Source organism: Pseudochaenichthys georgianus, chromosome 24, assembly GCF_902827115.2.
Source record: "Pseudochaenichthys georgianus chromosome 24, fPseGeo1.2, whole genome shotgun sequence".
Taxonomy (NCBI): domain Eukaryota; kingdom Metazoa; phylum Chordata; class Actinopteri; order Perciformes; family Channichthyidae; genus Pseudochaenichthys; species Pseudochaenichthys georgianus.
Window position 1 is genome coordinate 19652276 of NC_047526.1, and position 15408 is coordinate 19667683.

Below are 15408 nucleotides of genomic sequence, written 5' to 3' on the forward strand. Positions count from 1 at the left end.
GATTCCGATCATTTGATTTTGACAATCTACCGATACCGATTTTTCCCGATCCGATCTTTATGCAATGCATTAAGAGAAAAAAAAGGTAACAGATAACGGCTGGTCATCCAACGCGATGAATTCAGCTATCTTGGCTGTTATTGTGTTGGCCTTTTCACTGTTCTGGGGCAGTTTCTCTTTCCTTTTAAAAGTCTCCGAAAGTGTCGGTTGTGTCAGTGCTGTTACCTGAGTGGCCGCTGTGTACTCGTCGTATTGTTGTTGTTGGTGTTTGTTTCTCAGGTGGCGTATTAGCAGGGGCGGATCTAGACAAATATTCATGGGGGGGCAAGAGGGTGGCAGGAGATTTTGAGGGGTGGCATCCCCTGACAGAAGTATATGCTGATTTAAATCGCAATCATATCAATCAATTAGGGGTGTAACGGTACACGTACCCGTACTGAAATTATTCGGTACGGGCCCTTCGGTTCGGTACACGTGTGTACCGAACGAATATAGCGTTAAACGTAAAAAATTGAGAACATGAACAACGTTCTGGAAGTAATCTCAGGTATATATCGTAGAGCGACCAAGTCATTTCATTGGACGAGAGGCATACTATGAGAGCTGGTCACAGGGATGCGTTCAAATGTAGTCAGTAATTTGAGGAACTGTCGAAATGGCGAATGCATATAAAGTTGAGCTGAAAATCCTCCAGCATCATTGAAGTCTCCGGTTTGGGAACATTTTGGTTTCGCAGTTACGTACAAGGATGACGGACAAAGACAGGTGGACCGAACCAAAGCTGTTTGTCGGCATTGTTCAACTAACATTGGTTACGCGGCTGGCAATACATCACACTCATTTGAAAAGGCATCACCCGAATGTGAATATCACCGGTACCAAAAGAAAAAAGACTGAAGTGCAAACCCAACTCCCACTAGCATGTAAGCCTCCACCACTCGCAGAAAGTTCAGACCGAGCCAAAGCTATTACAAACGCCAAATATCCTTATGTTGCCATGTTAGCAAAGCGCTACCTGGCTGTATCTGCTGCCACTGTCCCTAGAGAGGGTGTTCTCCACAGCAGGAGACATTGCTAGTGCCAGCATATCTGCCATTTCAGCAAGCAATGTGGACAAGTTCATCTTTCTTTAAACAACATGAAAATACAATGACAAGCAAGTCCTAATGTCAAACTGGCTGCTTAGGTAGTACAGTTCAAATACAGATTATTTCAGTTCATCGAAATGCTGCACCTTAATGTTTATTTTATTATATTTTGTATTTATTTGAATACATTAGTCACAGTTTAATAATAATTAAAAAAAAATATGTAATGTTTTGTGATAATTTGTTCTGCTGTACCGAAAACGTACTGAACCGAACCGTGACCTAAAAACGAGGTACGTACCGAGCCGAAATGTTTGTGAACCGTTACACCCCTACAATCAATGTTAACTTGGAAAGCCACAATATTAATATTTTAACTCAATCACATAGGTGATATTATTGTGGCACATCAGTAAAGCCTTACATATAAGGTGGCAGATGTAATTTAATGAATTTTAACTGAACAATAACTGAATGAGTTTGTCTCACTCTTAGACCAGCAGGGGTACCAAATCTATGCAGACTGCTGCAATAAGTACATTAATTAACTGTCTCATCGATGTTTGTCTGAATGAATATGATACTATTAACAATCATATTATTCCTATCAGCTGTCAATCACTGTTAATAAATAATAATAATAATAATAATAATAATAATAAATTTAATTTGTTAGCGTTTTTACAGGTGCTCAAAGACGCTTTACAGATATAGTGAAGAACTGTTATGATTCATATATTCATTTATTATTGAATAAACTATATTTTTTGGAGGAGTTAATGATGAATGTTCATCAAGATGCTTGCTCACCCTCCTTCAAATTTGAAAAACAAGTAATGATATCATTATTGATATACAGTTACAACCTTGACTTTACATCAGAAAGAACAAACATTAAAGAAGTGACTAACTGCATCAGTTAGGGTTAAACAACGTGTATTCAGCTAAAACATAAACATCGCTGCAGTTATTATCCAGTGGAAGGTCTTTACCTACTGGCCTAGTTAAATCAAAGTGGTTACTTTCTGTTGGCTGGGCAGTGTAGTTTTACACACCGTCTTATTTTACTTTTTCAGGACTTAAAACTGTTTTTTGGGGGCAGACCCCCTCAAAGAAAAAAATATATACACGCATACAAGGTCATCATCTTAACAGTTTGTTATTCTCATCGAGTCATCCGTGAGCAGAGCATCAAGTTGGCATGTCTATTACAGCTGAATGCGGCGATTACTATTTTACTATTTATTACTATCAGCAAAACGCCTCACAAACTTATTAAGATCAACAGCTGTAGTGCGTTTTGATTCAATGCTGAGTACAGCCAAACTTGACATTCTCTTCTCTGTCATTGTAGACCGCAACTACCTCATTCCTTCAGTGCTTGGGTCCGAAAGGCTTCTCGTTTTGCGCCGTCCCCCCATTCAAGTGAATTCGCCGCTAATCATATTTCCACTCTCGCGCCAGGACCGGGGGAGGGGTTACATGACGTGCATCTTGTGCTGCATTCACTTGCACTCGGACATTAGAGACTTTCTCTCATAAATGTCCGATGAGCCACAACTTTTATTTCAAAACAAAGATGCCAACTGGAGTGGCAGCTGGGGTGGCAAGGCTATTGTTTAGGGTGGCAGTTGCCACCCCATGCCACCCCGGTAGATCCGCCCCTGCGTATTAGGTCGTGTTGAACGTAGCTCTGTTCTTTCCACCACGCGGAACCTCCGCCTTGCAAACATTGCATCTGGCTGTTACACTGCCTTCGCTTTCAATTTTATTATACTTCCAAACTCCTGACATTTTCTCTGTCCTGACTACCGAGTCACCAGCTGAACGTAGCCTCTCGTTAGCTTACTGCTACTAGTAGACACTGCGCCCACTCTGTTGCCAGATTTGAGAGAAATAAGCAACCAGGTCTATGAAAACAAGCCCCAAAGAAACTACACATACATGATGTTGTGTAATTTTAAACCAAAACTAAGGCCTCAGGGTGACTTTAAGACGTGAACATGGTCATTTTTGTTTTGTAACATTAAATAAAATAATACAAATATTTTATATAAAAAAAAAAAATCTCTAGTTGGATTGCTTGATTCTTGCTATTATATGAGTTATCTGCTTTATGACGATATAGAGTTATATATTGAGTGCTTCTTGCTTAACAGTGTGGTGGAGATTCTGGAGAAACACGGTCTGCAAAAGCCCATTTCATATGTGAAGAACAGCCAGACCAGTGAAGAGGAAGCGCACCAACTGATGGTCAAACTGTGCCGCCACACTGGCCGCAAGTATGAACGTAGAAAGACACTTACAAACAGAAATATATGCCAGCATCCCTTCAACATACTTAACATTAATGTGTGTATATGTGTGCAGAAACCCTCCAGTGAGTGAGACGGTGTGGACAGCTCTATTGCGGGACCTGCTGGACATGCAGAAGAATGTCTACACCTGTCTGAAACCAGAGACGTGTCACCAGGTAAAATCAGCAAACATATTTGACACAGTATTATCAGATTTGTGATAAAATGTGTTGATTATAAAGCAGAAAAAAAGTCCTGCACGCCATCGTCTTCCCTTGAAGAGATGTTAAATAACAACCTTTGAGTACACAGGCTTCATCAGATTATTTTATTAGAGACCAAAGGGCATCAAGTATATAATCACATCATAGCACCATAGGTGTAGAATACACCAATTGAAAGAAAAAGAACCATAGCAAGATAATTGTTGATTAAAAAAGATAAAGGGTGTAATTTAAAGTTTCTGAGTGCACCTTTCCCCTGAAGGACACTTTGCTTCACAATTCTCAAATGGAGCTGTGTGTTCCACATCCTGAATCACTATATTTAGTTCTCAGTTGAACGCCATCTCTCCTTTAATAATATCCCTCTCCTCCCTGGCTGCTGCAGGTCTTTGTTGAGTCCCTGCTGTGTTCCAGCCGCGTGGAGAACGTACGCCTGGCCGGGCAGCTCATGCACTGCTCCAAGGTATATTAAACATGACTCCCCACTCCATTTTACATTCACACTGCCCATTGGGATCTCCAGATATTAAACTGCCAAGAATGAATTCTAATGCTGCAGTCCCATTGATCTCTAAATGTTATATTCATGTTTCCAGGTCAGCCAGGATGTTCCTGTCAGCTTGTCTTTCCGGGGGAAAGGTTTACTGAAGGTGGGCTACGACAACAGCTTGGAATTAGTATTGGCTGCTGCCAGAGAGTACTTCAACTCATCCACCACGCTGACTGACCCCTGCATGGGCCTTGCCAGGTAAGAAGAAACATTTCATATTTATCTACTTTTAGAGACCAATTTATTTTTCCAATGGTCATTTTTCACAATTCTCACTTCTTATAGGGGATGACTTCAATTAAGAGACATATTTTCCATGTAGTTTTGTTATAGAAGCCTTTTTTACATGCCAGAGGCGTGGTCCGTTATGTGATTCATGTGAACGTCAATAGATTGTTGTTTCTGTCTATATTATTTACAGACAGAACATGCATTTTATGCAGCATTAAAGCAACATGGTTGTTTTTCTGAGGTTTTGCACGGCAAACAAAGCCATCAACCAATCATGTTGTGGAGAACGGACGCCCTTTGAAAACTTACTTATGAGTGATATTTGTATTATTATAATATTATTACAACTTGTATTGTTATTTAAAAAACAATGCAGAGACTCCATGGTGCGAACACAAAGTACAACTCTGCTATGCTCCTTTCAACCTTGCACTCTAGATTTGCCTTTTCGTTATTACCTTTTCTAAATAAAAGCTCTGTATCACTGTTTTAAAGAATGAATTAAAACTAACTAAACTAAAATATTTGTTTTTCAAAAGGAATCAATTGTTGAAAACATGACTTAGTTCTGAAGGACGGGCTGGCTTGAAACTATTCAACGCTTGGGAACTGTTCATGTAATGTTTGGCTAAAAGAATTATGTGAGGTGAAATACTTGTTGTTTATTCGTCAAGCCCCCAGTGTGTAAGCAAAGACAAACGTTTAACCTTCACAATTTCTGTAAACTTTGTATGGAATTTTCCGTCAACCTTGTACAAATTTAGCCATGCAGAAGTGTTGGAATGCTGCCTGAGATGTTGACCTTGCTTCTTGTTGAGAAACATAATTTATTTCTTTGTGTGGATGGATTCATGTTTTTGTGCTGGCATGACTGACCAGGAAGTAATAATGGCGGCTGCTTACATTTAATCTCCTATTCCATGTTGCATTAAGTTTAAAACAAGTTCAAGTATTTGTATTGGAGTACATTTGTGTCAGTTGCTAGTCTCAGATCTGTGTGTGTGTGTGTGTGTGTGTGTGTGTGTGTGTGTGTGTGTGTGTGATTTCAGAGCTGAGAGGAGTGTCTCAACTTGTGCACGTTGCTCTGAAATTAATGGCCCGTACAGACTGGCAGCGTGTGTCCTTTAGATTAAAATAGCTGCTCCACAGACACACATTTTAAAGGCACACACTCTCCTTGCTCGGACAAACACACAAACTGCCCCCTACCCGTGTCCTGAAGGATTCGGTCGGTTGCACCAGGCAAGTTCACACGAGGACAGAAAGAGCCCTCTTACAATAACATGGGAATCCCTTCCAACTAAGAATGAGCATCACTGACAGATAGACGAGAAGCACACTCTCACAGAGACAACAAACACAGGATGAAGGGATAGTTGAGATTGCTTGAAGTGAGGTTGCATGAGATACTAATCCATATTAAGATTATTATCAAGAGTAGATTGCTGTTTGAACGTCCACATTATATGCATATATATATATATATATATATATATATATATTAATAATAGGGATGTAACGATACCAAAAACTCACGGTACGATAATATCGCGATAAAAAGTCCACGGTATTGAAAACTAAAGGAAAACATGTGATTTTCTTTTTTTAAATTTCTTTATTAACTAATACATCTGATTTGTACAGCATTTTAGTAGGATAGTAGTATTTTAAAGTGTCAACAATATAATAATCAGACCCTGCAATAGAATAAATAAAGTTTCACTTTAGTTTTTCAAGTAACTCAACTCAAACTCACTCACTCACTCAGCATCATCAAGGTTATCTTTTAGGAATATGAGCATGTCCACATTTCCAGGTAGAAGCTGGGAGGCTTGGGTGTTTACAATATCCCGTGCTGTGGAAAAAGTCTCTTGCTTGGTACTGATGTTGCTGGGACAGAGAGATATGCTTTGGGCACGGGTAAAACTGTGCATTGTCTCTCCACCACTTCAAAAACAATACAGTTTTTGCCAAGAAGGTGAGGCGTATTGACAGGGCGAGATATAAACATACTGTTGGTACTTGTCAATGTCTCTAGGTATGTACATGTAGCCCTGTAAATACGATGTCATTTTGTGGACCATCTGGTTAAATAAAGGGTTAACAATTAAAAATTATTTTAAAAAAAATCAAGAAATCGCGGTACATTTTGTCAGTCTCACGATTGAGACATCTATTTACTGCGGTATCGCGATATTCGATATATCGTTACATCCCTAATTCCCTAATTAATAATACCTTTTATTTATACAGCACTTTTCAAAACAAAGTCACAAAGTCCTTTGCATGGATTAAGAACCGGCCATTCAGGCGGCATTAGGGTCGGTGAGGTAATCAGGAGCCAAACCGTTAAGAGCTTTAAAAGTAATCAGTAAAATCATCAAATCAATTCTAAAACAGACAGGTAGCCAGTGAAGAGAGATTAAAACAGGGGTGATGTGGTCTAGCCTTCTTGTATTTGTATAAAAAAACCAAGTTGCAGAGTTATGGAAAGGGAGCCAGTTCAAGTCACAACATTTTTTATAGCTACTTATGATGAATTGTGAAATTCCTGAAATAAAGTGAATTACTCTTGAATTAGATAGTAAATTGGATATTTTTTTATTATATTTAGTACGCTTTTCTCTTTTATAGTTTCTTGATCTCTACCTCCTAAAGTTGTTAATTGCTAATAAAGTGCTACAATGTTTTTCTTAAGGTTTATTATGGCACTTGTCCGGTTGATTTTCAGGGAGGTTGACCTACAGTACATGCATGTCATATCAGATACAACATGCCAAACACAGGTTTTTTTATTATACGTTTTAAATTTAACACATTCCTTTCAATTCCTTTTTGGATGCATCAAAAATATATTTGTTATATCTTTAAGAAACCTGCAAGTATTTGGTGAAAATGACACAGAACTAATATGCAAAAGAAAATTGGACAATGTTAACAAAAAAAAGTCCAAAGGGGTGATTTATGTTGTCGTTGTTTCTCTTTTAGAAGCCCTTGTTTGAGTAGGAGAGTAAGAGAAGAATGGAGGAAATTAAGATGGAGAAATAACTATTGCATCAGTTCTCCATCTGCTTGGTTTAGTCATAAAACAGGGACGATCTTTACTATGGTGTTCTATTGATACATCTGAGTCTGTTAAACGGGAAGTAGCTTTCCACGGAGCACATTATGAGCACGAGAAACCAATATTTTCTAAGGTGAACACGCAAAGCACACGCCTGCAGACACTTCACAGTACGAGTACATAATCACCATGCCCTCTTTCTGTCTCTCATTCGCCCATCCACAGCCCTCTCCTCCGCTCTCATTTGCCAGGACAAACCTCTCGTCCCTGGCGAGAACACCAGCCATGCTCAGAGAGTGGGAAGCTGCTGAGAGTGTGTGTACTCTAGTCTGTCAACAACCCTTATTTAAACCTGTTTTGAAGACATGTGTTTGGGTTTCATTACGCTGATGGAGATTCTGACTCTCTTGTTGTGTTTGTTGAAAATTAAATTTGCGTTTTTCGATGATTATACACTCAAGGGCGAGTTTCATCCTCTACTTAACTTGCACTGACGTCAGAGCTGTTCCATAAGCTGTTGTTTCATGTGGGATTTATTTATTTGTAAATGAATCATTTGGTTTTTTCTCCCTCAATCCTTGCCGTACGATGCTTTGCTGTATAATTATGTGATGAAAAGCAGAGAAATTGAGAGCATGTACTTGCATCTTGAGCAGGCACATTGAGTGTACTGTACATATGTTAAGTGATGTGCTACATAATCCTATTAAGGGTAATGAGTGTGGATTGTGTTGGAGGGGAAAACTCCCTGTTATAGATCCATCAAATGAGTCTAGACTTTGTAAATAAATCCGTTTGATCGTCTCTTCAGGTTTCTGATCAAACTTCTCAAACGTCAGAATTAGTGGACAAGTTTGCTACAACTTTGCAAGTGTGTACTTTAGTAAACGAAATTCATTTAGACCTTCCAACAAAGTTTATCAAGCAATGAAAACGGTTGTGCCGCTTTACAACAATTAACAAGAACATTATTAGATAAATGTTATGGGTAGTTGGTGTTTTAATACAACAATGTATGCGCTATTATGTCCGAACTAATGTTTAAATTGAATTTGAAAAACAATTAAACGACATTTTGGGAAACATGTGATTTGCTTCCTGCCGGAGGATAAGAAGATCCATATATATATATATATATATATATATATATATATATATACATATATATACTAGGGATGCACGATATTGGTTTTTTGAAACCGATACCGATAACTTCCTGCTTCTCAAGACCGATACCGATACCGATAACCGATAATACAAATAAAAATTACGCCACTAATTATTTTAACGCGATTAACGCATGTGTATTTTTTTTCCTCGGCCGCCCCGTAGCTTCAGAGCGCATCGAGTTTAAAATACCATCAACAAGCTGATGCTGACAGCCCCGCTCCTGCCGCCCGCTTGCAGCAGACCACACTTCCACGCTCACCGGCAGGCACCGACTGGCCATCGGGAGGACCGGGAGGGTGTGTGTTTGTGTGGCCCGAGCGAGCGAGAGAGAGACCTTACGTGCATTACCGTACCGCAGTGTGAACGCGGCTATTGTTGTTGTTAGCATCGGGTGCTAGCTAGCTGCGCTAACGGATATAAGGAGCTGTTTAAATGAAAACAGAGGAGCGCTCTATCCACACAACTGCGCCGAGCACTTGACTTGATGCAGGAAGCAGACAGCGGGACATTGTACGAAAAGTCAGCACACTCAGCAACATGATTGCAGCGTCCAGGCAGCTCCGGTTCGATCATATGCCTTGAGTTGCACATAGCTCCAACGCGCGCGCGCGCGCGCACACACACACTGTATTGTATTATTGTCTTCGTGCGCTTTTAACACACCATCGTAGCGATGGCGATGTTTCAGGTGACTGATCAGGTTCGAAGTATTAGGGAGCGCTGGATTTGTGAAGAACTCCCCTCTTCCTAAACCACTAACACCACAGTACTGGCAAAACGGGAGGAGCCGAGTGAAAAACAAGCGCCCCTCATCCCAATCCACCCACACCGCAGGATCTCTTTCCTTTTTTTTTACCCAAAAAATATATTGTATATTATCGGGGCTATTAATACTGTTATCGGTTTATCGGGATGACGTCATAATTCCTAATATCGGACCGATAATTATCGGGCCGATAATTATCGTGCATCCCTAATATATATACATATAATGTTGTTTCATTACATATGAGCAGGTTACACGTATATTGTAGTCTCCTTGAATGCCTACATTTGCTTTAGACTTTTTCTGTGTAGTAAATGATCCGTTTCTTCCATTTACAATCAAAAATATCTTCTCTCACTCTAAGTTATTAAGTCATTTTTTCCATTGTATACACCTCTCTAATAATATCCATCCACTGCTCTTTAGTATGTGGCTCAGCCTCACACCAATTTCTTGTTATTTCTTAGATATGTATCTATCCTTATCAATCACACAATCATTTACATTTCCAAGGTATACAAGTGTGCATTCCTTTGGTACTGAATAACACAACATATCTACAATAGTAGCATGCCAATATAACCAAACAAGTCCTCCTGTTCTAACTGTCCGTTGTCTCCTGCAGGGCTTGTCTCCAGCTGATTACAGACGGTCCTCCGAGCGTTCAGGAGGAGCTGGACCTCATCAGCGCCCTCAGCCAACTGGAAGACTTCAGCGCCAGCATCCTGCCACTGCAAGGTACTCTACAGTATAAATGTTTGTGTCCAAATAACTTGATTTTGTTGTCTGTCCTGTGTTCGAAAAATATCATTCGTCACCGGCTTGAGCTTCAATATCAGGATACATGTATTTATTATCCTTGCAAGAATGGATGTAGTCATCACATACAGAGCATATGGTACCTCGAACAGTGTCCTTCACATGCTTATATACAAGAGATGGTTACAGTCACAAGATGGCGGAATACCGGTTCAAAGCAGTATACAATGTTTAGTTTAGATTAGCTAAGTCAGAAATGATCATGCTTGTCATATGCCTATCTCCATAGAGGCTGAATAATCATGTTAATTGTTGTCACATAGCTATCATATGCCTAAAACAGTCATGATGTCACGGCTGGAGGGCAAGGTACACAGGACCCAAATGCAGAAGATTGGTTGAAATCCAAAATACTTTATTTGCGGTACTAGGCCAGGCAACAAAGTAAAACAAGGCTAGGCAAAATGCAAAAATCCCTCTGAACAAAATCCTTCCAGCAGCATCAAGAATCTCACAACGACAGACAGACAAACCAGAACTTAAATGTACACAAGACTAATCACACAAACAAGACACAGGTGAGGAGGGAGGAGAAAACACAGGGGTTGTTTCTCAATGTCGAGTACGCTTGCTTGGTAGCACATGTGTTCCGAGCGTCTTGCTTCAGAAGCGAGGCAAGAACACTTTCTAGCCTCGGAAAACGAAGAATAGAACAGGCTAACATGTGTGCAGGTGTGCGTCATATGAGATGCCCCGCCTTACATTTTCCGCCACAGATTTGGGGAAATTGATCCGTGCGCAAAGCATTGTGGGGATTTGAAGGACGCGAAGTCTACACATGTGCAGCCTCGACATTTTTCCAAACGAAGTACGCCGGGCTCGGTGGAATTCCAAGTATGCTGGACATTGGAACAGTACTTCGGCGGCACTCGATGACGTAGTATGCTTGAAATAGTGGCTCTGGAGCAGCTTTACTCGAGATTGAGAAACACCCAGAGACAGGAAGCAACAGGCAAGACGGGGGGTGAACACGGGGGTGAACACTAAAAAAATAAAACAGGAAACCAAAGACAGATCTAGACATGAACAAACACTACACAGTCAGATCGTGAAACATGATGCTCTTCTAGGTAATCATACATCCTGTCATGTACACATTTACGTAGGGCCATTGTTATCATGTGCTACTCTGATATTGAAAGAGTACATTCAGTATTTTCCCAACATCCTGTGACTTAAAGAGGACCTATCATGCAAAATGCACTTTTGTACGTCTTTTATACATGAATATGTGTCCCCGGTGTTCCAGGGAACTCACCAAGGGTCCTTCTCACTTCGGTTAAATGGATTCCTTGCGTCCATCACTTGCGTTGTTTCCCTGCGTCTAGTCCCTCCCACCAGGGAAGCATGGAGGGATGCAAGGAAACCACGAGAAGCAGGGAAATGAGTTTTAAGAGCAATGGGACGTCCTTTCCGTCACGTGAAGCGACGTCCGTTGGTGATGACGCTGCACAGCTGTTCGTCTGGCAGCAGCCAGCTCTGTCCCCGTTATTTCCACACACACCCCCGCCTCTGTTGGTACACATTTACCGACACAAACATTTGTATCATCTGTTGTAGACCCAAATAAATAAAATAAGAACTAATTCTCAAAAAAGATAAACGCCATTCTTAACATGTATATACGAACAATAGTTTGATTAATATTGAATAGAGTGCACAAAATAAATAAAATAATTGAGAGAAGAAAAAGAGATATGTTATCTATCAAAACCCAGTTAGATTAACATTCATTGAATTGAACACTTTGTTTGTTTGTTTGGATATGTAGCACAGTAACATTTGAATAGCACTTACAGTTTTTCTCAATTGCTAAACCCACTATTTAGAATCAAAATGCATTTCTTCAAAACAAGAACATAGCCATCTAAACAGAAACACACTCGCCATAACTCTGAATATCTTTTGCAAAATGCACTTACATGACCAAAACTGAAAATACTGGTCACAAAAAAGAATAAGTCGATCGAAACAGAACAAATTGTCCTCTAATGAGACAAATGTGTTTTCATAACTGAAACTCCGGTCACCATAATAACACATTCTACCATAACAATATACATTTCTTGCAAAGTGCTCTAAGGCACTCAAAACTAAAAATACCCCTTCAAAAACCAGATACCTTCTCCAAAAACAAACATTTGTCAGCTCATTAGAAGACTATTTGAACAGTCATTACTAAGTGGCACACTAAATACTGACTACAATCATCAATACCCAAACCTCAAGCTATCGATATTGGAAACTGAACGGAAAACTGACAAGTTGGGAGAAACAAACTTACATATAGGAAAAACAGTATGTTACTGTAACTATGTCATTGTTTTTATTGTCTCATTTTCAGAAGAGCACCGTAACAGAAACAAAAGATGAATAGCAATACACTGGAAACAAAATAACACGGGTAAATGATGTAAATCAGCAGTAAAGCAGAGAATGAGATCTATATAGCTTTACTGATCTGCTCTTTGGCCTCTGTCTGGCCACATAGCCTCATCTACGTCACAGCGTATGTCTTCCCTTGCAAGGCGGCAGCGTGGGAAATATCTCCTTGCGTGTCGACACCACCCTTGACAGGATTCCGCAGAGATGTCCCGACAGCCAGCATTCATTGCGTCCAAAAGGGGCATTCTGTCATGAGGATGATGGTCATAAACCTTCCATCTCCAGGCAGAGAAGAACTCCTCAATGGCAGACTCTTGTTCTGGAGTAAAGGCCTTTCCTCTGCCACCAGAGCGGGGTGCTCTTTCAGTTCTATCAATAAATATTTGGGAATGTTATGTACTGTAATATAAAAACAGTGATCGAAACCTACATAAAAATAGAAATGCATGAAGTGCTGTAAAAAAGGGTTACAGTAGCTTACCTATTTTCGTGCCTGAAGATCCTAATAATGGATGCCACTGTTGATCTCCGTATATTGGGCTGAACCCTTTGGCCAGCCTCACTGAGGGACATGCCATGGTTTATGATGTGGTCCACAATAGTTGCACGGGTGTTGTCCGAAACTACTGTTCGCATTGGTCCCCTTTCAACTCTTCCACCACGCATACTACAGCCCTCCCTCTTCCTCTGTGAACATCAGGGTTCCCTCTCCCTCTGTGAACATCAGGGTTCCCTCTTCCTCGGTGAACATCAGCCCTCCCTCTTCCTCTGTGAACATCAGGGTTCCCTCTTCCTCTCTGAACATCAGCCCTTCCTCTTCCTCGCTGAACAACAGGGTTCCTTCTTCCTCTCAGAGCTCCTCTACCTACTCGATCAGCCATTTTGTTCACACAAACATCTTACTGAAGTGAGGGAGGTCTTTTATAGGATTCTCACTAATTACAATTACGATAGGAAAGTCATTGATATCAGCTAACAGCAACATCATTACTGTAAGGTATACAGTACATTCCATGCAGTTACCTTTTTCAATGGGGTGATTGACTGATAACAAGTGTTAATATTTTGCACATCAAGTGTCAATTAGTGTAGCTATGGTGTAAGTTTATGAGGAGTAAGTGTTATCCACTGTGAGAAGATTATTTTGTTTTGTAGACATGAGTTACACAAAAGATTTTTGATGTTTGTGTAGAGCATTGTAACTTCAGTTAGAGAATAGTGTGATCTGTTTTGCAAAACACTGCTTAGCATCTGCATTTTGTGTGATATCAATGATAAATGGTATACTGTTGTAGAGAAATGGTTTTCTGTTTCGATGGCTGTGCTGTTGGTTTGATGAAAGGAATTTTGATTCTAAATAGTGGGTTTAGCGATTGAGAAAAACTGTAATGATTGACTGAATGGAAATGACAATACATGAAAATGTAAAACGAAAAAAACGATCATGAAAATGTTTCCAAAAAATGAATACAATGATTTTTTTACCACTTTGTTGTTCAGATATATCACATATTTGTAACTAAATGATACATGAATTGAAACAAAACACGGTATAAACTGAGGAGTGACTCCCGTGAGTTTCATGTGTTTTCTTCACTCCGCTGGGAAACTGCTCTCATGTCAAGAAGCATCAGATCAGTGCATGCACTGCATCGGGCGGGGCGAGTGTCTGAGGATTTCATCGAAGGATGGTCTGGTGGTTCCTCGATTATAGCTCCTCCATTATCGCTCCTCGGTCCTCCGGCAAAAATAAGGCCATTGGGACGCTAATCAAGATGGCGCAGACAAATCAACTTCCTGTGAGACCGAGACCGAGGAGCGAGGAAATGAAAAATAAGAGAAGTGAGAAAGGGCCCAAGTGTCAGAAAACACAACCCTCTCTCTTTTCCTCCATACCCAAATCTATAAAAACGGGGCTGCAACGGATCTGATACAGACCGATCCAGATTTGAATTATTTTCTACGTCACAGAAGTGGTGCTCCGCTTAGTGGTCAATTATCCACCGATCAGGGGAATGAGAGGTTGGGCCACCGCCGGCCATTGCTGCTCGAAAGCACTGGAGACGCTGTAGTACATATGCCAGGCCTGTAAGTGGCACTGTAGTCTGCCACAAAAGCAGCGAAGAAGACTTCCCGCGTATGGTTGCCATGGTTGCCCTTCTGTTTATTCTCCGCTGTTGCTCTTTTTCTCCCTCCCCGAGGCAAGCTTTTGCTCCTGTAATTCAATGCAATCACTCCCCGTCGAGGCAAGCACTGGAACTCTCTCCGGTTTGCCACCAGCAGATGACAAACACCCACCTCTCCGCCTCTTCCAAGGAACGAGGGGACCGTGCGGCAGCGTTTCAGTTCAACTGGTCAACATGTCCGTTAAAGTTTAAATCTTCCGGACAAAATTAGAAAAGTGCCAGTCAAAGGTCTTCTTTGTTATTTATTGAGCTTTAAAACAAATGAATAATGACTCTATATAATCATATAAGAATAAAACACGTAGGACGGAGATCTCTTTTGCTCCCCCTCTTCTGACAGCCCAGCAGCTGATCTCAAAGCACGCTCCCATCTCCTGCAGGAGAGCGTGGTCAGCAGCAGCTCACAGAATCAGCCCCCTGCAAAAACATGGCTGGAAAAAACAAATAGAGCGAAATGAGGCATGGCTAAAATGCAGGATCTGTTTGGTATTTTGAAAAAAAAACTATATTTATATACTTTATAGGTATGGCCCTACAATATATTGTTCAAATATAGCATGATATGTCCCCTTTAATTTAAACTCAGACATATAGTTTGCCGTCGCCCACTTCCATCTCCCATCTAGCC

At 40.5% G+C, this 15408-nt stretch overlaps 1 protein-coding gene across 2 annotated transcripts in view; it reads left to right on the forward strand.

Moving 5' to 3' along the window:
- Positions 1-15408, forward strand: part of nbas (NBAS subunit of NRZ tethering complex) — a 223581-nt gene that overhangs the window by 75808 nt on the left and 132365 nt on the right. For both annotated transcript variants that reach the window (XM_034076461.2, XM_034076462.2), the window contains exons 28-32: positions 3248-3370; positions 3459-3561; positions 3995-4072; positions 4206-4357; positions 10016-10128. In XM_034076461.2, the coding sequence (XP_033932352.1) occupies positions 3248-3370; positions 3459-3561; positions 3995-4072; positions 4206-4357; positions 10016-10128 (569 nt within the window). The remainder of the gene's footprint in view (positions 1-3247; positions 3371-3458; positions 3562-3994; positions 4073-4205; positions 4358-10015; positions 10129-15408) is intronic.